The 27,302-nt window shown below is 44.6% G+C and overlaps 1 protein-coding gene across 20 annotated transcripts in view; it reads right to left on the minus strand.

Annotated features, from left to right (window-relative positions):
• The window catches only part of LOC122572888 (muscle calcium channel subunit alpha-1), a 62,904-nt gene that overhangs the window by 30,844 nt on the left and 4,758 nt on the right, over window positions 1-27,302 (minus strand). For 19 of the 20 annotated variants that reach the window (XR_006318612.1, XM_043738581.1, XM_043738561.1 and 16 more), the window contains 8 exons: window positions 11,386-12,012; window positions 9,903-10,008; window positions 7,236-7,375; window positions 5,223-5,329; window positions 4,957-5,109; window positions 3,247-3,443; window positions 3,056-3,159; window positions 497-660 (listed from right to left, as the gene is read on the minus strand). Coding sequence is in view for 18 of the 20 variants with exons in the window: in XM_043738581.1 (XP_043594516.1) it covers window positions 497-660; window positions 3,056-3,159; window positions 3,247-3,443; window positions 4,957-5,109; window positions 5,223-5,329; window positions 7,236-7,375; window positions 9,903-10,008; window positions 11,386-11,696 (1,282 nt within the window). In the remaining 2 variants the exon portion in view is untranslated. Of the gene's footprint in view, window positions 1-496; window positions 661-3,055; window positions 3,160-3,246; window positions 3,444-4,956; window positions 5,110-5,222; window positions 5,330-7,235; window positions 7,376-9,902; window positions 10,009-11,385; window positions 12,013-27,302 lie in introns of those variants that run through there. The other variant, XM_043738680.1, reaches the window with a different exon arrangement.

Genomic DNA, 27,302 nt, shown 5'->3' on the forward strand with positions numbered 1-27,302 from the left:
GTTTTATTCTTATTATCCGTTTGCTTCGTACACGAGATAAACGATCCCTATACCGTACAGAGGATCGGCGGAAAGTAAAGAGAGAAAGACGCGTCAGGTAGATTTTGCAAATGTTTACGAGCGGAAATTCGTGGAAACAAAAAGCTGTTTAAACAACATCGTCGTTCCCAAGTAACAGAATATATCGACCGGATCTCTCGCAAAAGGCTAACGATCAGTCCGCCTTACGAAATTAACCGTCGATCAACAATCGGACGAACGATTTAGAATTTTAACGATCCTGGCGCGATACAAATTTTGCAAAGTCGTTCGCGATCTCCACGTCGTCCTCCGTCTCGTTAAACGTTAAATCGAAATCTCTTGTACTTTTACGGACACGTTATCGAAGGTATCGAGGTAACAGGACCGAAACAGAGATTCGTTCGGCTTCTTTAAGTATTCGTAATCCTCGAGTTTTCCATAGACGCGTTTAACAAACCGCTCGTAGGTAACTCACTTTTGCCGTCCTGCATCTTCGGCTCGTCGGTTTCCGGTTCGATATCCTCGGCCTGCGTGATCCAGTCCAAATAGCCCTTCAGGTCTTCCTCGATCTGCTGCTTCTCTCTGAGCTTGTGGAAGTCGCCTCTCGCTTTTGCTTTCTCTCTCTCCTTGGAGAATTCGCTGCGCCGGGCAAAGGTACGTACGTTGGTCGTAACGCGATATCAGAGACGCCGACGAGCGGCGTGTAATTGAAACGCGCGCCAACGAAACGGAAATCGAGAGTTGCGTGCGAGTTTCGCGTAAATAACAAAAGGAACGAGAGCAACAGCGAGTTGCCGGTACAAAGCGAGGGGACTCGACTCGCAGTCCCTCGTCCCACGATGCGACACAAGCTGACAATCTTCCAGATTATCCGCTCTATTTTTCTCCCCGGGGCATTCGAGCCGTTTTATCGTTTAAAGCGGAACGACGACGAATTCGCTGTGCACTTTGATAAGACGCGCTTTTACGGCTCGGTCGTCTAAGCCACCGCTACGTAACCTAACTATACACGGTAGACAACAAAAGGGATGTTTATATTTAAACCTTTCTTAGCAGACTGCCACACACGAGAATCGATATATCAACCATATATATATATATATATATATGTCGGAGATGAAAGGACATCGGGGCCTTTCTTTTCGAATGTTTGGGAAAACCCCCCAATACCCTAATCCAGATAGCTTTTACGATAGCTACACTTAAGCAATAAAACTAAGAAACAGTTGTAATGTTCTAATCCGATTATGGGTTTATGACGATGGGCTTGGGCTGGAAATGACATAAGCCTCGAACGAAAAATTTTTATTCTATATTTTTGACTTCTTTTTTCGCGTAGAATCACCCCCTTTCCGCTTGTACCACCAGTTACCAACCACCCTGTATATATATATGGGATTTTTAGGAAGACCCGCAATACTTTAGTCTAGACTTTTCATTATAGCTGTACTTGAATAATAAGGCTTAGAAGTAGTCGTTTATGATTCAATCCGATTATGTTTGCCCGAGATTTATGACAGTGGGCTTGAGCTGCAGGTGGCACAACGGGTCGCTGAACATAGCCACGGTCACGGGATGGACGTTTTTACCTAACAGAGGTATGGAGTAGTTGTATAGCTCTCCTTAAAAATACGATCGACCCGAGGGGTACAGAGAGGTACGGAGAAGAGTATATAATTGCAGTTTCACTTGAACCGACAGAGTTGGTTGAGCTGTACTTGTACCGTGGGCAAGTCAGTTGAGTTCCACTTGTGAACGAGTAAGTTGAGTTACACTCGAATTGTGCACCAGTGAGTTCAGTTCGACTTGCACTTTGGAAGAAAGCACATTCGCTACCCCGTTGACCGTGGATTCGTTATTGAGCCTAAGATCATTGCCATTTGCATCTCGAGTACCTAATTACCACGGTTACTTGTCAAATTCTGTAATAATCATATTTCTACTGGTAAATATCTTCTCTATTGCGTAACAACAATGGCTAATCCAAATGAAGACTCGTTACACGCCCCTAAACCTAATGAGAACTCGACACGGTGCATCACACCGAGTATCATCCAAAGTATCTCCGAGCATCTTACGAGTATTTCTCGAGCTACGCGACGACCATCGACGAGTATTTATTCCGCGACTTTATTTGGCGATTTATATTTTATACTAACGACTATACGGTTGTACGTTAATTTATTACTTTAAATATATTCGACGGTTTCAATGACGCTCAATCTCGTTCTTTAAACCTCACGAACAATCCTCCACATATATATATATATATATGTATGTATGTATGTATGTATAAGAATAAGCTCGATTTTACGAACTTCACGCGTGGCGAGGCCGAGTAAGAGTTTCAGAAAATATCGTAAAGCCGAGTGGGGTTTCGGGCGGTAACGTGGAAATTAGATAAAACGAAGATACGTTAACCGTCGATAATTGAAAGGAGAGACAGACGCGGCCGGAAATGGAACAATTCCGTTGGTTATTTCGGTAGCGTAAAAGTCGAAAAAGACGTAACTCGAGGCAGCTGTAGCGTACGTACGCGCATTGCACGCGTACGAATACGTTGTATTACGAGCCCGAGGAGAAGTAATTTTAGTAGCGAACAATGAATCCGTTATGCGACCAGCCCCTAACGATTGATGGACGTGTATTTATAGGACTATTCGTCGCGTAGTTTTAAGAGGTAGAAACACGCTTTATAAAAATAAACCGACCGTATCGTATGGCCGTGTTACGTTCGCGTAATTCGAAAGAAGATGGAAATGCGAACAAAATTAGAAAAGAAACGGGACTCTGTCGTAGAAATTGCGTTTCGCGTCTTAAAATATACCTGGCGGACAAAATGAAATCGTAATCTTAACGTAATTAACGTCGCGTTGCCGATCAACCGTTTCGCCAGTCGCTTTAAACCCGTTTCTTTCTATCTACTCGAGGAAAAACCTTGTTTACTTCTCGTTCTTATCCTCCCTCGCGTTACGAGTACTTCCCCGACAAATTGACTCGGCCAACTCAATTTCCCTGGTCGCTTAATACTCACCCGGACAGTACACCGAGAATTAGATTCATCACGAAGAAAGCACCCAGTATGACCATGGAGATGAAATAGATCCATTGCCACGAGCTTCCCATCGCGTCTTCGATCTAAGCCAGCAGCAAACAGACAGAAATAAAGCATGAGATCGAGGATCGTTCGCGAATCGTTTCCACGTTCCAGGAAATCGATCTTACGTTGTAGAGCACGTCGGTCCAGCCCTCGAGCGTAACGCATTGGAAGACGGTCAACATGGCCAAGCCGAAGTTGTCGAAATTCGTAATACCCCAATTCGGACCTTCCCAGAATCGCCTGCTACAGTAGTACTCGGGTCCCACGTTATCGCACTGGAAACCGCCGGACCCGCACGGAATTGGGTTGTCCATGATCGCGTCTGTGAATCCATTTCAACAGGATATTTTCTTTCTATACTTTTGCTCCGTTGCCTCGCGATCTTCCACACCGTATACAACTCGATCGCGATTATACAAATGAAATCCAAGTAGAAAGTTGATCCGAACATTTTAACAGCTGCTATTTCTCCAACGGTTTATACGGTTTAACTATTGTTATACATATCACGTTGTGTATTCTGTACTTTTTCTGCACAAATTTCTCATAAACGAACGAGGATCCGCGAGCGTAACGTTGGGTCAGTTTAGATCCGCGATGCTGGAGCGAGACGCTGAAACCGAAAAGCTGAAACGACGCTAACGACGAACCAGGCCGTGCGACAGCCTCGAGACTTTGAAAAGTATCGTTCTTCAGTCGAAAATATGGTCGACGAAAGACGATGATCGATACAGAGCGACGATCTCGTAATCGTGCGAATTTCTGCCCTACGCTGTCGTCACCGGTTCTTGCAACTCGGATCACTCAGCGAATGTTGACTCGTACGCTCGTACGCCGCTATGTTACAACGCTCGCAAAAGGTATTTCGATCGTTCTATTCGTTGCAGCATTTGCACGCTGATTCGTTAAACGCTCGAAGCTTTTTAACTCCTTTCGAGGTCTATCGCTTTACAAAGTACGGTGTTTCGGTCTTTTCGCTGAGCCAAAGTACAAAACGTAGACTTTGGCGGCCGAATTATCGCGCGAAACCAACAGGTGTCCCGATATTTACGAACCGGTGCGTGCTCGACGAAACTTCGAAACGCTATTTTCTCAAAAACCGAGAAGCGTGTTTGATTTGATTGAGCGGAGCCGTAGCATCGGCCCGACTACGATCGTAGCAGGAATCTGTGCGCGTATCCGGCTCTCGCGTCTGGCCTGTCAGGCAAGTACAGGAATTCGCAGATTCTCGTGAATCAGCTGTTTACCGTGAGATACGCGCGGGCCACGCAGATCGCGTACCACGCGCTAAGAATAATTAGACGTTAGTTGCGCCGCGGCTGAATCATATCTAAAATAGCGCCGGTGCAAACTGTGTTTCGGGGTTAGGACGGGGACTCCCGCGCCAGCTTTGCCAACTTCACCGCGATATTTCACGTTTCGAGAAATTCTGTCCGGCCCGAGTCCCTGTCCACGGATCATCGTCCTTTGCCTTCCACGTAATTTCCAGGTAATTTCGTCTCCTTCGGCAAACATTCTGCCGTCGAATCTCGAGGAGATAACACGCCGTTGCGTGGTCGTCGATGCCAATCCGTCGCGTATTTGTACGATATTTCGCGAAGTTTCGTCCTTCGAGAAATTCCTTCCGGTCTAATTCTATCGATGGATCGTTTTACTTTTCCACGTAATTTCCATCCGTTCGGAAAGATTTCCTCGAACAAGATCGAAGAAAGTCAGCGAGACTCGTATCCATTCGCGTGAAGATTTGGCTGCAAGATGCATCGCGTACGCTGTTACCGATGCAACGAATACCCACCTTTACGTTAACGCGTCTGTCGTAAGCGAACGATACTCACCGGTGACATTGTGCCTGCAGGTTTTATGCATTTTGCCGGAGAACAGCTCGAGGCCGATGATAGCGTAAATAATGATGACGAATAGAACCAGCAGAGCGATATGGAGAAGGGGTATCATCGCTCTCAAAATAGAGTTTAGGACTACTTGCAGACCTGCACAGATCGACAGAGACATTCGTCAGGTGCCGTTTCTTTCGCTGGGCTCGATCGAACTGGTATCGAGAGATAGTCGGAGTAAACGGACTCGTTTGACATGAAAATCTTACTTGGTACGCCGGAAACCAGCCTGAGAGGTCGTAGCACCCGAAAAGCCCTCAACGCTTTCACATCGAAGCCTTCCTTCATAAGTATCGACAATACCGTGCTCACCATTCTGCAAGGAGACGATGTTACGATATCGAACGTTAAAAATCATCTCGTCTTGGAATACGTTGCTGTATAAACGAAACGTGCCAACAGGCCACCGAGTAATTTCAATCGCGCCGGTAATTTCAAATCAAATTCCGGACGAAATTATTTTCTCGTATTTGCGACAGGAAACTGCGCGACGGAAAGAAAAATCGAATCGACCGTGACGTCTGTGCACATTCGGCTGTGAAGAAACCTACCAACGTCGGTTTACGGCCGCGAAATCGGCCGAGCACGAAGCGCACCTTTCTATCGTCTATCGTCGAAAGCGAGAGAATTATTTAGATGGTCATAGTTTCAAATCGTCTATTTTTATCCAAACGAAATATTCACCGTCTCCGGACGAGTATTCCGCGCGTTTCGCCGAATTCCCTCAACGAGAAACTTCCATATTTCTCTGCTTCGAATTTCGTCTCGTTTCCCCTCGATTATTCCATCGTCGGTGCTCGTCGCTGCAAGATTTCGCGAACGGTCGGTCGACGATAGACGATGCGGGGTAGAACGATAGAGACGACTCCAGTCGAAATTAAAACTATCTTAATTCGCAAAGCGGAGCTGACTCGGTGAAGCGGAGAAGGAATCTCTCTCGTTTCGCCAAGTAAGCAGAACTTATTGAATCAAAGTGGAATGCGCGACAGAGAACAAAGGAGGTCGCGTGCCGATTCAATGTCATCGTGCCCAAGAGACGACGCGAACTCGCGACACGCTTTTGTACGACGATGGAGGCTGCAGGAGTAGGACATTCTGGAGAAATAGAATAGGACGGAACAGCGCGATTAAAGTGCAGCCATGGGATTGGCAGGTTGATCGGGAAATCTGCGCGCAGTAAAATTTCCGTTATTGGCTCTAGCGATTCCCATAATCGTCGATTTACGAGCTGCGCGTGTTCTCCCTTCGGACCGATAAACTCGCGCAACATAGCAATCGACTCTGCGAAAATCTGCTTTTCTTGCGAAGGAGATCGTCGTCGACGGCGCACGATTTTCGATAAATCGATGGGATGGGAAAGTCGCGCGACGGACGAAACGCGACTGTTTGTTACGCGGTGAAAGATGACAATTAAAATGGAAATGTACACCACCGTACGCTTAACGCTACAACTACCAGTCAAATTCACTGATTTTGCAATTTTATTTTCAAATTCCTATTTCGTGTCATATTCCTTTTCCGCAATGACGCAACGACTTTCGCGACGATAACTAAAAGAATAATGTAATGAATTTTATTTTCCTTTTTACGTATTCAAAGTGAAAATAATTTTGTATCGAGGCTACTTGTACCAATAGCGGTGAAAATGACTGGTACTTGTCAAAGCGTACAGGAGTCCTGCAATCTGTTTATCGAAGCCCAATTAACCAGTTTCCTCGTTCTCTACGACTTGCCACGCGTTTCTCAAATTTTTACCGCGTATCGTTCGATACGACGATATCGGTAATCGGGAAAATTCCGGATCGATCGCTGGATCGCCAGATGCTAACGCTAGAAATACCACAGCAGTGAAAATGACCGGTTCTACAATTTTATAAACGTGTCAACCCTCGTTTAGGGATGATGGTCGCAGATGGATTAATAATACGAAAAATGTACTGCGTAACGTGGAATTGCTTCTGTGACAAAGTAATAAATCGATAAATATACAAATGTTCTATCATTACGTATTTTTTAAAGACCAGTCATTTTCACTGCTTTTGGTAGAAACAGCTTCGTGTCAACTATCGGTGGTTCCAGCGTTAACAGCGTTCGAATTTCATCGACGAGTACGTACGGTGACAAATTAATAACTGGAAACAGCGGTAACGATCGGTAGGTTTTTACGACCGTATGTCGCTGTGTGCAGCTGTAGGCACGAAATGAAACGCAATTGTACTCACCCTATTACTACTATCGAGAAGTCTAATATGTTCCAGCCGTTTCGAAGATAAGCGCCGGGATGAGCCACGAAGCCGTAAGCGATGATCTTCATAACGCACTCGAGCGTAAAAATCACAAGAAATATATACTCTATTTTTTCCTGAAACACAATGAAAGAAAGTTCGACGTGAGTCGTCGACGGAGCGTCGATCGAGAACAAATCACAAAGGCAGCGCGCGTCCGTTCGAAGGTAAAGTTCACGCGTTCGAAAGTCAAACCCGCCATACGTTGTTTAACCCCTTAACCTACGATTTACGTTCGAGGATTTTGGGCCGAAAACGTAAAGAAGCTCGCGCAGCCTTCTAGCCATTCGCACGATTTGTGCAGCGCGTACCACGAGCGATGCCCCTAATATTTACGATTGGTCCGATCATCTGCTACGGGCTATGCCCGTAATATTTACGATCATCGTAGTTGCAGGTTAAGGGGTTAATGGCAACACACAGGATGAGTGGATGAGAAGTACGCGCTATCGAGCGTATTTTCCGAGACATGGAGGTTCTCTCGAAACGCAACGCCATTCGTTTAAGACGTTTTTCGACGAAACGGAGATAAATGACGAGTTACTTTAGACAGCACGTACCTCTCGTTGACTCATTCTGCCTACGTACAAGAATCGAAGGTTTCTGGCTGGTTTTATCGTAGCGAGAGACACGGTCTATCGCTGTTATCTAAAACCGCCAATACTTTTGCATTCGATTAATACGTACAGGCGAGGTGCAATGTTGGAAGCAATTTCTCAACTTTCGGAAACTCGTTCAGACCGGCAACCCGCTTTAATCTGTAAACTCGTCGCTATTTTGGCTAACAGGTTCTCGTGACAAGAAATCACGCGTGACACTGAAAATTCATTTAGCAAAGGGTGGAAAACCTTTGATCGTTTCGACGCGTCGATCGATAACCGTCGATCAAGTTTGTTCGGCCTTTGCCAGAATGTAACTAAAATGTAAACGCTTCTACCGCGTGTACATTGTCGATCGAAACTGTCTACACGAACTTGCGCTACGCTCTTCTTGGCACACATCGGCACGGAGAGGATTCCGTGACGTAAACGTTCCAACAGGAAGGAAAATCGTCGGTGACGAGCTACGACGACGAGCGTCGCGTTCCACGTTCGCCGTGAACCTCGGCAAAGGTCAGATGGAAAAGAAAATTTACGGCACGCGATTATCATGTTCCGTGCATCGAAACGGCGTTCTTCGAACTCCGATTACACGATTTCTATCGAAATTGAAATTGTTAGGATTTAAATATCGGCACACTCGATGAATAACGTCGCGACACGTAACTTTGGAAGAAAACGATTTCCGACCTGAAATATTCGTTTATCGCTTAAAGTCCCTCGTTGGCTTGAACTCGTTACGTTTAACGGTATTTCGTCGCGGTCGGACCAAAGGAAAATTTGCAATTGAAAATGCTATAAATAAAGGACGACGAATTAAAATCGTAAGAAGGTAGAAATTTGTTCAACGTAGAAATCGATCGGATGGCGAGCGGTTTTTTCTTATTTTTGCGCTGCGAACGCAGCCTTGAAACGGAACTCGCGCGTCAATGTACGCTCTTTACGTAGCCAAATGCTTTTTGCCAAAGTTTCCGGTCTGACGCGGCGCACAAGCGTTTACCCTGCCGGCAACGGTAAACCCGTGGAAAAAGGCCAACCTTTGATGGAAGGTTTTATACTTCGTCTCGAAGGTTAGGTCTTAGCGTATTATCTAGGAAAACCTTTTATCCATTTTCCGGAACACGGGTTCGCTAGTTTCGATTCCATGGAAGCTCAAATTCACCTCGACCCTCGTACGTGGCTCTTTCCAACTATCTTCGATCGCTTTTCTTTCATCGGCAAATATTTACCGTGACCGCTCCTTATTTTCTTTTTCTCGTCTTCCTTTATCGCGCTCGTCTTTTAAATAGCGCGCGCAACGTTCCATTTAAAAAACAGGGCCCTGCCGATAACCACGAAACTGTTCGCGACTCTAAAATTCTAAAATTCGAATCGGCGATTCGTTAAACAGCGAAATTTATCGGTTCGGCCTGCGAGTGACTCACAAAACCGTCGTCTTTCCGTTCGACCCGTATACACTGGCCTATATATGAATCATATTTTCCAATAATAGCGAGGAACGATGGGTGCCGATGTTAGCAAGATTGAGCAATTATCGAAGTTTCACCTCGAATAAGTTCCATGCCATCAACCCTATCTCTTGGACGTAGCGTTTATTTATCGATAACCCAGCCGGATCGCGTGGTTCGACGAACGGAGCTTGTTATTCCTATTATCTTCTCTATTATTAGCTTAATCGAAATTCCTTGGTCGGAATTCGTCGTTCGAACGATATTTCCGTTGAACTTCGATCCGGGGGTCTGGCATCGATCAATTCGTTCTCCGTAAAACGTACGGGAATAAGAGACAGGGAAGAGGTCCTGCGAGTTGTTTATCCGAGGCGTTCGACTTCTGGGTCGTTAAAGCGCTTAGCACGTGGCGTAAAATTTCTACCAAAGAAGCACGAAAATAGCCGTGCGAGGCCTTGCGAGTGCGCTGATCGTATATTAAGGGGACACGAGAAGGGCGAGGGAAAAGGATTCTCGAAGCAGAGTAAAAAGCGCTAAGAACAAAAGTAGCTACTTACCAAATACTGGTTGGTCAAATTAGAATCGCCAAATGGGTACGGTGTGTAGACTGCCAGGGCGATGCAATTCGCGAATATCGTCATGAGAATAAGCCACTCGAAAGGTCTGAAAAGTTGCGTCGAGGGATCCGGCTAAGGAAAATGAAAATAATCTCGGTAACGCGGTCGATGGTTCGCCATGCTGGCTCGCTGTGCCGCAACTCTCCTTTTACTATTTTCCGCTCTTCACCGGGTAGCTGCAGCGCCGATGCTTTTTTTTCTTTCCTCCAACATCTTGATAGCTTCTAACCGGAAACGGTGTACGAAAAGCTGTAAAATTTCTCGTCTCGTTCCCACGGTTATGCTGTCGTTACGAAGGATATTCTAGCGTTTCTCGCGTAAAACTTGCCCTCGTTCGTCTCCTTCGTCTAATCAGTTGCATCGACGAGAGCGAACGAGAAAACGAACATTGCCCTGAATTGATAGAGGCAAAGTTCTTTTCACTGCGCGTTGTATCGAGCGTACGGACAACACGGCGTATGTATACGTTTTACGTAACAATGGAAAAGGAGGGGGGGGGGGTAGGTAGGCTCTGAACAATATACTCTAGAATGGGTTTGTCAACAAGGGTTGACGTTCCCCGGCAAGTTCCCCGGCATACGTTTCCACCCGCCTCCATTGGCCTATTTCGCTCTCGAACAAACACGGCACGTTTGCCGCGACAGGTTAGACGTTACGAGAGGAAAACGAGTGGAAACGAATAAGCAGAGACGAAACTTTGAAAGATAAGGCTGTGCGCAGTTACAGCGGTGCGTGCTGCGACCAACTGTCGCGTCGTTCTGACGACCGGAGAGATACTTTTGCGAGTATCTCGAGAACTAAATTCTCGGAACTTGCCGAAGGAATTGCTCCGAACGTTAACCTTGACAACGCGTGTATCAAGGCCGATCTATATGCGAGGGAAACCTATACAAAATTACCCCTGTTACTTCATTTTCGTTACGAAGACATTTAACAGACACAATTTTGATTGCACAGTTCGTTTCGCAAATCGATTTTTACGCTCCAATTTCATCCTCGCGTTTTTACTAATTTATCGTTTATTTATTCGGACAGAATTATTCGGACGGAAAGAGAAAAAATAAAATAAGAAGAAGAAAATGAAAAGGAGCGGAAAATACGTACGTAGAAAAGGCGCAAGAACATGAAAAACAAGTTTCGACGTAACGCCGTCGTAAAACAAGGTCAGGAGCGTATCTCAAAGACGTTACAGACCGGCCGAAGATTTCCACGCTCGCGCGGCAAGATTCTTAACGCGGAATCGAAACGAGAAACCATACGCACCGACGAGATCTCTCTCTCGTAATTTTCCCGAGACCAAGATACATCCTAATATCGGAAAAACCTGACTGGGCCAAAAATAACCGGAAGAACGTAGCAGGATGAAGCCAGGTCGTGCTCCTGTAACGATAGGAAAAAAGTAAAAGTTCTGTGAAAAGGATACTTCCATTCGATAACGTCGATGCACATTTTGCGCACGGGATTTTTCAGGGGTAAACAAAAGAGAGCCCTGAGTGGTCTGTCGGGTACCGCTTTGCCACCCCTTCGAGCCGGCCTTTTGGTGGCAGATTTGGCGGCACCGGTGCTGGTCCCGTGTGTCTGGCCCGTTTGAGACTGCGCGGTAGCTGGCTGTCCGTCCTGGGCAGTTTGGGAGTTCCGGTGCTGCCCGAGGATGGGGGGGGTCGCGGCAGTCGGCTGGGCCCCCGGCAGCTCAGGGGGGCCCAACCCCGAGCCCCCATCCCCCCCCGCGCTCATCGGTCCCTTCTCCTCGCCTCGATCACCGCCGTGCTTTCTCTTCTTCTTCTTCTTCTGATCCTTCTCCTTCGCTTCCTCTTGCTTCCTCCGCCTCCTCTTCCGCCGCCTCCTCCTCCTCCTCCTCCTCCGCCTCCTCCGCCTCCTCTTCCTGTTATACTCGCGTATGTACGCTTCTCCGGCCCCTGCCTGACCACGCAGACGCCCAAGTAGACGCCTGACGACGCCGATCGACGCGCTCTCTCAGAGACGCCCCACCACCCGCTGCAGCTCGCCGGCATGCTACGGCACTGAGCTCTTTCGAACCTCCCTCCGTGACCTAAACGTTAAACGTAAACCGTTAGTGTCCTTTCTTCTCTCGTACCGCCGCCGCTTTTCACTATACGCTATATATATGCACGTGCATATCCAACTGTTTTACTCCAACTTTGTTGTTTCACGTCGCATCGAATATCCGACTCGTTGCAACGCGCCACCGATCCTGACGAGTAGAACGTTCGGAAACACGTAGCAGTTCCGAGCCGCGGAGACCGATCGTTTCGAAAGACGCGCGTATATCGAGTGTACGCGTATCGCGTGATTTATTCGCTACGCGTATTACGACACATCCGCGTGCTGATTAAATTCTCAGCAGCGTGATTAACGGAGCAAACTGGTAAAGCTTTGGATTGCGTTTAATCGACCCTGTTACCGTTGGCTCCAAAATCTCTAAACACTCTGCAAGTAGACCAACGAGATCGATGGATAGTTTTCGCGCATACATCCGGAGCCGATATTATCGACCGGCTGGCGATAAAAGGATTTTAATAGCGTCAAGAAACACCTTGTCGTCGATACGTACAACGACTAGATATATAGAGTTGCAAAATCCACGCCCTGCAACAGACTGCGTATGTTACGTAGCTCTATCAATTTTTCCGTTTGGGGAAAAGCGAGTAGCTTCGCTGCTACTACCGTCGCGCTGTTCCTCGAGAAACACCTTTCCACTTTGTTTTTCCAGCAGAATTATTGGCAAATCTGCACGGGGTTCGCGTTCGAAAGCAGCGAACGCTACACGCGATGATCGCATCGATGGTCGTCTCGTAGGTATCGTTCGTCTGCCGTTGGATTGATCGAGATATTCGCGAAAATGAGAAAAATTCGCGATAGCTGTATAAATCGTTCCTCGAAAAACACCTTGACACTTTGTTTCTCCAGCAGAACTGTTGGCAAATCTGCACGGGGTTCGCGTTCGAAAGCAGCGAACGCTACACGCGATGATCGCATCGATGGTCGTCTCGTAGGTATCGTCCGTCTGCCGTTAGATTGATCGAGATATTCGCGAAAATGTGAAAAATTCGCGATAGCTGTATAGCTCCTCGAGAGTTCGCAGGGGGCGCGATAAATATTTACGAGCGTAAGACGAAGTAGTTTGGCTGGTTGTCTCGCGCCTCGTTAACGTTCGAGGCTGTGTTCGTGGATGGGGCGATTTGACGTTGCCAGGCTCTCGCCAACGAGTTGTGGGATGACGGGAAAGGGATCGAGCGTAAAAGCCATTCGTTGTTCTCTTCTTTGTGTTCGGGTTCAAGCCTGACATCGGTCTTTCTTCTCCGGTGGAACGAGAATTGCCGTTTTGCGTTAGCATTTCCACGTTACACGGGCGATTCTTTGAAAAACAGCTCCGCTAAAATGGATTAAATCGTAACAATGGAGAGGAGATTTCTCGCCGCTCGAAAATAAGCTCTCGATCGAGCGACGTAATTAATTCCACGACGGATAGTAAGCAGAAAATATTCGAACGATAACCTGGAAAAATATTTCGAAATTCACTGTACAAGCCTCGAACGATACGATATATCGTGCGCATTGTGCAGAACATTTTCAAACGATCGTCGCAATTACGTTGATAAAGTTTCAAACGAATCCGAAAATGGACACGCGAGTTACGAGACATTTAACAGGATCGCGTAGATCGCAAATGACGTTCGAAGAGTCAAGTATTCGCTGTCAATTAATTTAGCGAGATCGTCTTTGGTCTGACGCATCGACTATGCATTTAGCACGCCTATTCGTATTGCGTTACATAAATACCTTTTTCGTCTCTGAAAAATATACGACGACGACGTTGGTAACGCGAGAAGACGAAAAGTATAAAAATGAAAAGTTTCGTAATTCGCGTTCGAGTAAGTTTATCGGTCGACGGTACTCGATTTCGTCGACTTGACGAATCTTCTCTCGAAACGATCCACGCAGATGGGATCGGATGGAGACGCCGAGCTCGCGAACGCGAAAATTCGTCTTTCCGATGGCATCGATCGGATAAAAAATGGAACGGTTCGCCGATAAAAGCCATGGGACGAGAAACGGTTGAGTTTCGGCAAGTCCGGGAGTCTGGGATTTATAATGGACTCGCGCGCGCTATATTTAGTGAGCCTAAATACTAGAAAGCTCTACCTACGAGCGAGTTTCTCGTGCGCGTGCTTGTTTCAATCTCGTCGCGTGAACTTGTCTGAAATCGTTTGCCCCGACTGATCCACTGCTCCCTTTAAACTAACGCTACGTACGTACGTTTATAGTCGTTCGTAGTGCCGCCACGAGCATGTGTAGCGCGTACCTTACGTGCGTTTAATCGATCGTAAATTTCCAGTCACGTTACCGATCGGTCGCGTCCAAACGTTACGGTACTTTTCAATCATTTGCAACAATTTTAATATCAGTCGATATTGATATTTTATTTAAAAATAATAGATTTTAATATTATCGTAGTTTACGAGCTACCGATTGCTAATAAGCTGTCTCTCGTAACGAAGACAAATCGGCTGTCGGGAAGGACGAAACTCTGGAAATAAATTTTACCAATTGCCGATCGTTCGATCGTTCTACGCGACGTAAGATTTTTAGAAAGTTGTAAGCTAGAAAATTAGAACGTACGACTCGTATCTATGGTGGGGAAATCGCGTTAAAATGAATCTTCGTTTGGAAGACGCGAGATCGCGAAACTATTTACGAGAGGAAGCGAGTGGAAGAACGTTTGTTCCAGAAATCGAATTTTCCTTTCATCGACAGTTTCACTGTAACTACAACGCGCAATTTTCGGTTTTCCATTCGCGTATTCCATTATGCACGTTCCACGATCGAACAGCAGCGCGATGTACGTATATCGAATATTCGTACGATCGAGTTTCGCGCTGTATGTAGGTTATCGGATAATTAATGAAAGCAGCGAGTAGAACTCGTTCGACCATCGAAAAAGTTGATGTCAACGAATTGTTCGTTCGTTAGGAAGGAACAGCTTAATGAAATTTATCGGATAACGAGTTTGCGAGAAAAGATATTAGCATCTATTCAGAGGCGATAATTGTCGAGAAATTAAAGAGGCGAATGATCGGCGGTTCGGGCTGCCTGACGAAACGAACGTTTCTATTAATCGATCGCATATATCTATGGTTTCCATCGAGTTTCTAATAACGCGTCGCACTTTGTAACGACGTCTCGTGAACGTTCGCTCTTTCCAGCCAGACCTTCGTTTCTTCGCGCTCTCCAATGACACGTTTATGGTTTTCCAGCTTTCCATCCTACTTTTAACGATGCATTGGCAATTGTGAATCGCATAGGGTTTCGGATCTGCGCCGAAGAAGCGCACCGTGGTATCCACGAAACGTCGTGTCGGTACAAAGTGCAACGCGCTATTAAAAACACCGATCGAAACCGCGAGAACGTCGTCCGATGTTCAACGTGGAACGTTAAAGTCTACGATTGCCGTCGATCGCGTGCTCGGCGTTAAACGTTTCGCAACGAGAACACAGGTTCGGTGGGATGCATCCCAAAATACAGCAACGGAAGAAACTTATGTCTTTCCTCTTCTTTGTAGCCTTTCGATCGAATATCGGTCGACGCTAACGAAGTTTCCTCGTGTCGAACGGATATAAAGACACGCTGGTTCGTAAGATAGTGGCCGACTGGTGCTAACGAGTTAAATTTAGTTCGCCACTTTGCTGCCACGGAAGCATCGGGCAAGCTGGGCCGCTTACCCGTTTACCTCCTGGCATGAGCTTCGCTTCGGTCTCCTAGCAATCCCTTTTCGTTCGACAGATTCCAGCCCTTTTCTCTCGGTGAACGTCCCTCTCAAACGGCGCTCTTACTTCCTTGCTTCGACTCGTCGCCGATACAGCCGGATCGTTTTGTCACGGATACAATCAGAAATACATATATTGTACGTATAAAAGGCAGCGTCGTCAGTTGCACTGCTCTCTCCTGATTAAAAGATATCCTATATAACGCTTTGACGGTAGCTGTCGCGTAAACGTGATTTCGATCTGCTACCTGTAGACAGCCGTTTACGTAACATAAGTTTCTTCTTTTTCTTTTTTTTTTCAATTTAATCGGCACTTACGCGCGAGACAAATGATCGTCGCATTTGACAGTGTTGTATCGAAGGGAAACGGTTTACAGATACACCGAGAAGAGCGACGATTTGCGAGCGCGACGATCCGAACGAGTGAAAGCGAATGCTCGCTAAACGTAGATTATAATCGCGATTGCTGCGACTGTATGGCACGGGAAACAAACGAATGCGAAACGAACCGAGATAGTACGATGATGGATTCGGTAGAATTGTCTGAAAGGGCGCGTCGTAATTTCGTACGAGAAGTGCCGGCGGTTGATTTACACCGAAATGAAAGCGTCGACGCTGGGACATGGGACCGTCTAACGATGCAATTTATTAAGCGATACTTATTTCCCAAATCAACGAAAGTAAAAGCTTGCCAGAGTTTCGTCGCTTCGCTCCGTGAATTATATATTGTTGGAATACAACGATATTACACGCATAGACACAAACAATCTTATACAGACACCTACACAGGCATTTGAACAGGACACTTACACAGTGCAACTTCATCCTGGTCGCATTTGCAAGAAAATCTTGTCGCATGACGTAAATACTACCATTGAACAGTAGGAGTGAATTAAGATATAAAGGAGATATACTTATCGCGGTTAGCAATTTATAATTGTCCTCTTGATCGATGAAGGTATTTTCAATGATTTATTCCTGGCTTTCAAAGTGCTACACGTTTCTTCTTTGTAGCTTTTTCGCCTACCGAATTGGAATTTTTGGAATTTATCGTTGCAGCAACGAGGTTTGCCAGTTTTGTTTAGAGAAATTAAATAAAATTTCGAGTAGAAAGACTTACACAAGTTACGCTCACTGCCGTATAGTGAGCCACGAAACCCATATTCGGGTGTCGCTTATTCGACTACTTGCGAAGGATCGTCGTAGGTATTTGAAAAGATATTCCATAACAATAAAACTGTCGAATCGTTATAAAAGTAATACGAAAATGGTTTGTTAAAAAAATTATTTAGCATTTAAAACGCTAAAGCTTCTATACATAGCTGAGGTTGGTCGGAACAATTTGGTCAATAAGTTGTTGCTTTCTTCAAATTCTTTTGTGCCTTTGTTCGGTCCATTCGACGTCTTTTATTTGCATGCGCGTCTAATGCTTCTTCCGCGATCATAAGCCTCGTAAAAGCTTTCTTTTTCATTGCTATCTGACTTATTAAGAAATAAGTTTCCACATTGTAACGAATTAGGGCAGAGATTTTAAGTTATACCGTTCGTTGCTCGGCCAAGATTCAAACTGATTTTGTGGAAAGTCGAGAAATGAGAAACAAATGCGAAGGGATGGAAACAAAAGAAACGAGAGGCAAGACCAGCGGATGAGCGACTCGCATCATGAAAATATCGATGGGAGCACCGAGCAGAGAGCGCTTGGTACTGCTGCACTCGTGGCCTGACGGAGATTTTTTTGAAAACAGGCGTGGCGATCAACGTGATAGAGAATAGGGTTGAAAATCTTTAAGAGTCCATGGGTCGCTACCTACAGTCAGTCTGAGAGTAACTGGCCAACTGTCAGCAATCCATAAATTCTTTACCTGCACGCTTCGTCAATTATACCATATCACTCACTTATATTTTAAACACATTTGGTTCTGTAATTCTGTTTAATAAATATCACCTGATATTATTTCAACATAAACATTGTGCCTTCCGCAGATTATTTATCTTAACTGTAAGATTAAATTCTAACATATTTATGTCTGTAATAATTATAAATTATTCGTTAAAAACATCGCGGCACCCTAACGTGACGCCATAGAGTCAACCTACGCGTGATAAAGAGGGAAGAAATCGATATCACCGTAATAATAGGCGTTATCAACGTTTTCTTTTTCGCGCGAACCTTGCTATATGGGCTACCTAATGGAAATAAGCGTAAAAGTAGGTGCGACCTGGAGATACTTGGATATTTAATCAGCCTCGTCCGAGGTGATACTTTACGATCAAGACCGGTGCCAATAATCTAGTAATGGAGAATCGATCGTATCGGTTAAGCACCTAGCTTGATTGATGTTTACATTAATGGAGAAACTAATTGCCAACTGGTACTAACAAGGATTCGCGCGGCCGAGCTCATTTGGCTTCCATTAATTACAATTTTATAGGTTAACGATATAGAAATCGATAATCACGAAAGAAGGTAGAAAAGCAACGCTCTTAAGAAAAGACACGCTGCCAAGCTTTTGTTTATTTGCTTGTTCATCGTTATCGACACATCGTTGACCGGTTGGCCAAACGTTGCCGACCAGCCGTGAGAAAATTCGTGATGCGTTTTCTTTTCGCATCAGCGTCGTTTAACTTCAAAATGGTCCAAAAAATTACCGTTTCTTCTGACAAACTGCACCTTGTTCGATGCTGTACCTATCTGCCGGAAGATAAAACGAGATACAACAAATGTCTACTGCAAGTAGCTATGGAATGGACAACTGTGGATTCCAAAAAATGCGGCATTGCACCTGGCACTTCTCGAATTTCTAAAACAGCTTCTTATAACGATGCACCTTTCAGACTTTCCGGACAACTGAGAGGCCACGCCATAGAGAAGATAGTCACTGGCAGAGAAACGAATCTGACTAGAGCGTGTAGAGTGTGCTCTTCGAAAGGAAAAGCTGTTGTGTACCATTACGCGTAGATGATCGTTACGCTGTTTATCGTACGAAAAAGAAATATTAAAAGCTCGAATAAGAAACAAAATTTATTAAGATTTATTTATATCGTTTTACCTCCGCATGTGATATGAGATAAATTCTGAGTAAAATTGCCGCTCAACAATGTGTTAACAGGTTCCGGCTTGGTATTATTGTACATAGACCGGATCGAGAATTCTACGAATGTAATTTGCACAAGTTAATGTCGATGGATGTCGATTCTAAGAACTGCCTGATTCTGTTCTAGTTCCTAGAAAGTGGAAAAACAGCTGCTGTTTAACTGCAACGGTTCTATATATTATCACATACTTATACAGAATGCGTCATTTAAATGGAAATACTTAAATATCCGCGTTATTTATGCTCGCCGATACTAGACACTAGGAATGCAATTCATTTTCTCACGCAACTTTATTCGCCTTTATTTCTAACCGCGTTGTATCGAAGGGCAATCTGACTATTAACACGTTGACTGCCAGATGAATTTCCCGTGGTTTGCCCAAGCCGCCGACGTGAACTTTTCATTATGTGATGCATATTACGTTGAAATATTATTTGCAGCAAATAAAATGAGTTATAAAATCATGCTCCAAGCATTTTTCGTGGCGAGTGCCAACCCCCACGCCGTTGTAGACAATTATTACGATTGTCCTTTTTTTTTATAAATTATGTACTTTTAATATTTGCTGCGTCGCCGGTCACCGGTGGCCCCCACGGCGCTATAGCTAAATCGAGTGCCGGTCACCGGTGACCCCTATGGCAGTCAACGTGTTAAATAAATACAAAATCAGAGAATCAAGAAAACTGCGCTTGTCGTATTTCTACCGTGTGGTGTTCGTATTCTAAAGGGCACAATGGTACGAGAGAATCGTGCAGGGTATTTAATGCGCAAGGCTCCTTAAAATCTTCACAGAATGGGAATACGCATGTTATACGTCGTTGCAGCGATGCAGGAATTCTGAACGCACGACGTTTGTCGATGGATTCAACTAATTACAGTCTGCTGATGGATATATTTCTGGCTCGATAGATGTCGATTTCCCTTGAACGAAAGAGCGATTTTGAAAAAGAACGAGCCGATACGGTCGTGTGTCATGACGTTGGCTGGCTTTATGTTTTCCAAAGTGCCACGTGCGCCATTTCATCGACGTGTTTCGTGTTACGAACGATCGCAGTTTTGGACAGAACGTTTACGTAACTCGTGGAAACGGATTTTGACGGCAAGGGCCAGAGGGGGAAAAAATAAGAACATCGTGCGTCGTAGAAAACGTGCGGCTGGAAAAAATTGGCCTTCTTTGAGAAGAAGATGAGAGGAATGACGCGCGAGGAAAAAACGAGGAAAAAGTTGGAAAGGGTATTTATGGTGGAGGAACAGAAAGGAGGCACACGGATGAGAAAGGAAAAACACGGAGGAGCATCGATTCCGGTGCAATGCGTCCTACGTGATTCTATTGTCCGTTAACTGGAGCCGAGTTTTCCGGCCTGATATCAATATTTCAGCATCACAAAGTCGTCCCTCGACTTTCGTGAAAGAAGGCCGATTGTTCGTGAAATATGTAACTCCCATTCTGTGTCACTCGTCCCTTTTGTTTCTTCGTCCTCGTCTTCTGCGAACTATTCGAGATATAATACACGATATACCAGTGCAACCAATCTAGAAAGGAGAACGATCGAATCACATTTCACGTCGTCATCGATGAACTCGGTTAGGACGCCGAGTACTCCGAACAGAGAGAGAGAGAGAGAGAGAGAGAAGTATGCTAATTGAGGATCTAGTTGAAAAAGGACCTATGGTCAATGGCAAGTAAACAACGTGGACCTAAATTTGTGACACAAGTAAACTGCCCAAATTTACGTGTAGATGCCAGGTGTATTCGTTTGATCGAACAGCCAAATTACATATTACGAAACTGTCGTTTATTTCGCTGTAATTATCGATCGGAGTACGCGATTTTAGACAACTAGAATTAAAAGGTTCGTCGCAATTTTGTCTTATTATGGGCGCGTTTTCCCAGAAGCTCTTTAATTGGCGGAATATCAATCGCAAGGTACACGAACACGGTTCGTTTGATTTCTATTAAATCGACCAATTTGCTAATGAGATACAACGGACGCGACTGTGAAACAAACTGGATGGAAATTTATTCGCTCAGCGCGTAATAACGTCATCAAAATACTATTGCCATTTCCATGCAAATTTTTCTCGATATTTCTAAAGTTATCGACGTGCGTTTCGTCTGGCGGCCGTAAACAACCTAACTGCCACAAAACTAAAAATTGCTCGACTCCGATAGATCGCACCTTACGCGAGCGAAATGAGAATAACGTCGGAAGTACCGAAGATGGAGCATTTGGCTAGCGTATCCCGCTCATCCTGCGATCCGAGCTTCTTCTCAAAATCGTACTCGAGATATTTTTACTCCTAGACACATGTCCGGGCAGCCATCGAGATCGTCGAACTTCTCTTGTCTTTCGTTCGAAATAGCGTTAACTCGAATTTTACGTTCCCTCGATCCATGGCGAGCTTTTGTCCGTTCGCGAGGTCTCGCTGCCGCGGTGAAAAAGAAAAAAGGAACAGGGCTTTAAAAATAGTTGACACTTTGGATGACGAACAGCCGAGAACATTCCGGATGATATCCAAACAGCGAATCTGCAGAATTGACGTTTCTACCCTGCAAGAGACACTTGTAATACATCGATGACTCGCCATCTATCTTCCGTTCCTCGGCATCAAGTGGATGATGCCCTTGCGGCTCAGGCGAAACGCTCGATATTCGTGCGCCCAAGTTCGTGGTTAAAATCATAAATCGCAGAAGGCAAACACGATATTTGTATTCAAGGATATCTGTTTTGATTTTCTGATTTTAACGCCGGTCCGCGATCGGCCAGGAGAATTTCGATCCGACGTAATTGAAAACGAGAACAACCTGTTAGATTCGAAGATGCAGATCGTTTGGAAATAACAGGAAAACCGGCGACATTTCACGGGGCTCGAAGATACAGCTATTAAGACGAACGATATTTGAATATTAAATCTCATCGCGAGAGAAATTTCGTCTACTGGTTTCGAAACTAGCAAATTGCTCCGCTCGTACTTGGCTCGTACGTTTCAAAATTGATGAAAATAAGCCGATGGATATCGAAGAGACGAAAGTGTGTACCGCGTTGACTCGGGCTCGCGTCGAACGCATTAAAATGTAAAAGTCGAGAGGAAAGAATTTCAAGCGATGCAACTTGAAGGGCGCTTGGAATTTCTAATCGGCCGAGTTTAAGAAGTACGCATTATTCGTATTATTCCGACTATAATCTATTCCTTTTAACTCTCGGCTCTTTCATGCCGCAACTCGATATACGATCGCTCTCTTCTGTTATTCGCCCTGTCGTTTATTCTCGCGGAGATGGTCGTGTTTTCTTCGGCCATCAAAAGCGAATCGTACGTCGAAACTGTCAAATTCTACCGGTCGAACAGTTTCGAAGTAGGTTCGATGACGAAATCGCGTTCATCAGAAGACAAGGAACAATGTAAATTTCATATTCAAAAGCGCAAATGTTCGTTACTACGAATATTAGTTGACCATGAATTTACAGCGCACTTCGAAAACTGCTTCGATTTTGATAGACTCGCAACTGATATTTACAGGTTTGTTCAAAATACCAGAGCGTGTGTATTTTTCAAAATTCGTATTTTTATAGACGCAAGTGGAAAAACTGTCTCAAATACCGCTGTTACAACAAGTACCGTCGCTTCCAACGCTCGACGTATTTTTACGCGTTACGCGCGTCGTGTGCCTCTTTCGCGTCTTAACCCTTTGTGCACTCCGAATTTTATTTCAACTTCGTTCCCAGCAGCTTTTAAGCGTTTTATTCGAAATTTACTTTGACTAAAAAATAAGACAATTTGAATAAATAAAGGAAGAATTGAGAAAATATTGAAATATGTATAATTTTGTGTGCTAGACTTGATTGGCAGCGTAGTAGTGACACACGTATGTGAATATGAGTGTGTGGAAGTATGTGTGTGCGCGGCGTCTCGAAAAACAGACGAATGTAACTGTTTCGTTGGCAGTGTGGTACGGCAAGATGATGAGACAAAGAGAGTGCTGAGACGCGTGCAAATGTGTATCGACGAAGATCCTGGAAATCGTTTAGTAAATAAATCTAAAACTAATTTGATATGAATTCTAAGTGTAATCTTAGTGTTGCTTTACTTTTATTTCGCCGATTAAGATCCACAATTCTCAACAACCAGTTTTATTCCCACTATTGTTGTATTTTGTAATTTTTAAGCGTATGGTATACCTTGAAACAATTTCCAGGATACAATGCTGCTTTTCTTCCGCAAATTTTAACAAAAAGGGTAGGACTCTAAGCGTAACCTTAGTGTTCCTTCATTTTCATTTCGGCGATTAAGATCCACAATTCTCAACAACCAGTTTTATTCCCACTATTGTTGTATTTTGTAGTTTTTAAGCGTATGGTATTCCTCGAAACAATGTCCAGGATGCAATGCTGCTTTTCTTTCGCACGTTTCACAAAAAAGGTGAGACTCTAAGCGTAATCTTATTGTTCCTTCACTTTTATTTCAGCGATTAAGATCCACAATTCTCAACAACCAGTTTTATTCCCACTATTGTTGTATTTTGTAGTTTTTAAGCGTATGGTATTCCTTGAAACAATTTCCAGGATACAATGCTGCTTTTCTTCCGCAAATTTTAACAAAAAGGGTAGGACTCTAAGCGTAACTTTAGTGTTCCTTTATTTTTATTTCAGCGATTAAGATCCACAATTCTCAACAACCAGTTTTATTCCCACAATTGTTGTATTTTGTAATTTTTAAGTGTATGGTATACCTTGAAACAATTTCCAGGATACAATGCTGCTTTTCTTCCGCAAATTTTAACAAAAAGGGTAGAACTCTAAGCGTAACTTTAGTGTTCCTTTATTTTTATTTCAGCGATTAAGATCCACAATTCTCAACAACCAGTTTTATTCCCACTATTGTTGTATTTTGTAGTTTTTAAGTGTATGGTATTCCTTGAAACAATGTCCAGGATGCAATGCTGCTTTTCTTCCGCAAATTTTAACAAAAAGGGTAGGACTCTAAGCGTAACTTTAGTGTTCCTTTATTTTTATTTCGGCGATTAAGATCCACAATTGTCAACAACCAGTTTTATTCTCACTGTCGAGGTTACTAGATGTATAAACAGAGAAACGCGTGGATAAATTGTAAGGTAGAAAATATAATTTAATACAGAAGTGTAAGTACAAGTAGGAATATAATTTGAGCTGGTCCAGATCCGCACGCTAGCCGTGTTACCCTCTAACTGAAAACCCCCAAAGCTAACGTCGCCTGTCGACTGTTTATGGTCTGCCTTCGTCCCAGTCTTTTGTCTATACGCTGGTCGATGGCTTCGGTGCTTGAGAAAACTAAAAAGACCAAATGTAGAGTTTTCTTTGAAGTGGTCACCACTTCAACGCACACTATTGTTGTATTTCGTAATTTTGAAGTGTATGGTATTCCTTGAAACAATTTCCAGGATACAATGCTGCTTTTCTTCCGCAAATTTTAACAAAAAGGGTAGAACTCTAAGCGTAACTTTAGTGTTCCTTTATTTTTATTTCAGCGATTAAGATCCACAATTCTCAACAACCAGTTGTATTCCCACTATTGTTGTATTTTGTAATTTTGAAGTGTATGGTATTCCTTGAAACAATTTCCAGGATGCAACGTTGCTTTTCTTCCGCACGTTTCACAAAAAAAGGTGAGACTCGACAAAGAAGCTTCTGAGATAAAAGCTGATGTCGAGTCACGCTCGACATAGCAGTGCAAAGGGTTAAAATTGTCCATAAACGAACAAAAATCCGCAATCTGATAATTACTCATCATCGAGTTGAATAAAAAATGACGATAAGGTGAGAATCGTGGCCGCCTATGGATGGCGATTGGATTAGAACAGATCGATATCGTTAAAGCGAAACTTGGAACGTTTCAACGGTAACAAACTATCCAGACAGAAAAGGAAACGATATTTCCTTGCTGCTGAGGCAATCCGTCGGCGGAAGCGTTGCGAAACGGAAACCCGATGCAATTGCAATTCGAACGTCATCGCGCTAATCCTGCACCGGCAAAGAACGTCGTATCGTTGTATGCCACGGCATTACGCCGAATCTTCTTATCGCCGCTTAGCAGACTGTATCAACGGGTTTACGTTTACAAAAGAAAATCACAAAAGATGAACAATTTTTTATCTTATTTCTCATTGCTGTTACTCTTGCATAATGCGATCCGTCCAAATTCTACTACGTTCGTTCTTCTACGTTCGCCTTCTTCTCGTTTATTTCGTTTTTACCGTGCGTCAAAGTTTTACGAATCTCAGGATCGAATTTATTCCCCGTCTCTTTTGCTCGAAGAAACTTGACGATTGTCTGCAACTTCGCATGTACATACAACGTACGTGCGAAGGAAAATCTTCCGCCTTGGAGCGACGTAACGCGACTTTGATTAATTTATACGACGGTGCTACGTATACAAATGTATCAGACCAACGATATACGACTCCAAAGTGCAACGAACGACGATTAATCTAGACACGTGGCTGTATAGTAAAAATCGTGCTACTTTCGTCTTGACGTTTCCGCGTTATCGTAAACTTGATAGGTAACCGTTGTCGAAAGGAATATCGCTTGAATAAGAATGGAAAATGGAAAAAAAAAAGTATGGTTGATTGAAAGTGAGAGAGAACGTGGAAGGAAAGAAACGCGAGAGTAAGCTGCGGATGAAACGGAAACGAAGACGCGTTCCGGTATTTGCGGCGCGTTAATAAAGTTTCTTAACGGCTTGGCGCAACTTTCATTAGGGAAATGACAAAGTAGGGGTGGCGGCGACGGTGACTGGCGGCGTTTCGAAGAAAATCAAAGTCGGTCTCTCTATACGTCGGCCTGTTTAGCTTGCGTGACTCTAGTTGCGACGATACCGAATATCATTAGCCTGAATATCGAGCGAACACGCCCGAACCGAGCTTTTGTTTTTCGTCGCCGGGATCAGACGCTCCTTCGCCAAACTGCACCGTCCTCGTAAAACCGTAGGACGACGTTCTTCCCTCCTGTTCGCTGGCGCCACTCTCCTAATAATGGATCGGAGTATCTTTTCAAGGTTTCTCGTTTTCCTCCGCTTTCCCCATCCACCCGACCATCTTCTATTTCTTGTGCCGTGTGTGTACGTTCAACCAGCATTATTTATCTCTATTCCGTTCGCTATTCCTGTTCGCCTCGCAAAACAAGATCCAGATTTATTTATGGTGCGTTAAGCTTCGCCGGCCGTGGAAAACCTTCGCTGTGGAACAACTTGTCACCGGTTCGTATCTAACCCACTAACGCAAACAGAAAAGCGACGAATGCTACGAGCGTCATAGCGCGATTCTCCGTGTGTCAAAGTTGACACGATCGACGTTTCAGCGATATACAATAGCCAGGCGACGAGCTGCCGCGTCTCTGTGAATTATGTTCTAATGGCGCTACCTCCAGGCACACGCGCCACGCTCTGTCTCGTACGAAAGCGCCCTGTTTCTCGGTGTCGTGTGCAATTACTAGACGTTGCTCGTGTCTCGCGCGAGATAGGAAAGCGCCGTTGAAGAATTTTCCAGTTTGTACGACGTACGCCGTCTTTGGTGATAAAAGGATCATCGGATTCGTGCGAGGATCGTGGCAGCGGCAACGTCAAAGCGCGCAGTTTCTCGACCAAATGGCACTCGAATCGGCTTCGTTCGACTCGAACCGAGAGCCGGTACCTGGGCAAACGCTCCAAGTTTCGGTCACAGGAAAGAAGCTAACTTCGCTGCTGCGATCCGAACCCACGTCGAATCGTCCGAACGAGCAAATTTTATTTTCGTCGAAGGCTGACGATAAGAGACGTTACTCTTGGAGAAGAGAGGAAGAATTTTTGCGAGGAAACGAGGACACCTCGTATTTACAGCGAACATTTTCGAAATCTGAACCGCGATCTTATCAGCAAGACGAATATCTCTGACGTCTGGCCGATCGATCGAACTGTTCGCGTCAGAATTGAAAGTGGCGCAATTAGAAATTCATCGATGCATAGATACGCCAGCTATTACGCGCTTAAATACGTAAAACTGCATCCTCGCATCCCATTTGATCCCGTCCTGGACCTTGGCGAACCTTCCTCGACTTGAGCTTGTCAGCCGTGTTCCTTCCATCGAGCAAACCAAAGTGGATCTACGCTTTAACACGCTCGCTGTTATCTTAACGTTGTTGCGTGGGATCGCTTTATGACAAAAACCTTGCGTTTCACGCGACTTATGAGACAAATTACGATCATTCTGCTGGTACGTACACGTTCGTTTCGTTCGAACGACATTTTCAGGATAATCAGTTTGTTGTCCGCGAAGGGAACCTTCTTCCTAATACGTGACTTTGCGTCCCTGATGATGTAAGTACTTACGTCATTCAGTAGCCTCTAATATTCCGAACTATCAACCCCAGGGAAAGATAAACATGCGCTAACGTTTCCCACAGGATAATATTGTCACGCGAGTTGGCCGACTCGTTACCATGCGTCAC

Source organism: Bombus pyrosoma, linkage group LG2 (genome assembly GCF_014825855.1).
Source record: "Bombus pyrosoma isolate SC7728 linkage group LG2, ASM1482585v1, whole genome shotgun sequence".
Classification (NCBI taxonomy): Eukaryota; Metazoa; Arthropoda; class Insecta; order Hymenoptera; family Apidae; genus Bombus; species Bombus pyrosoma.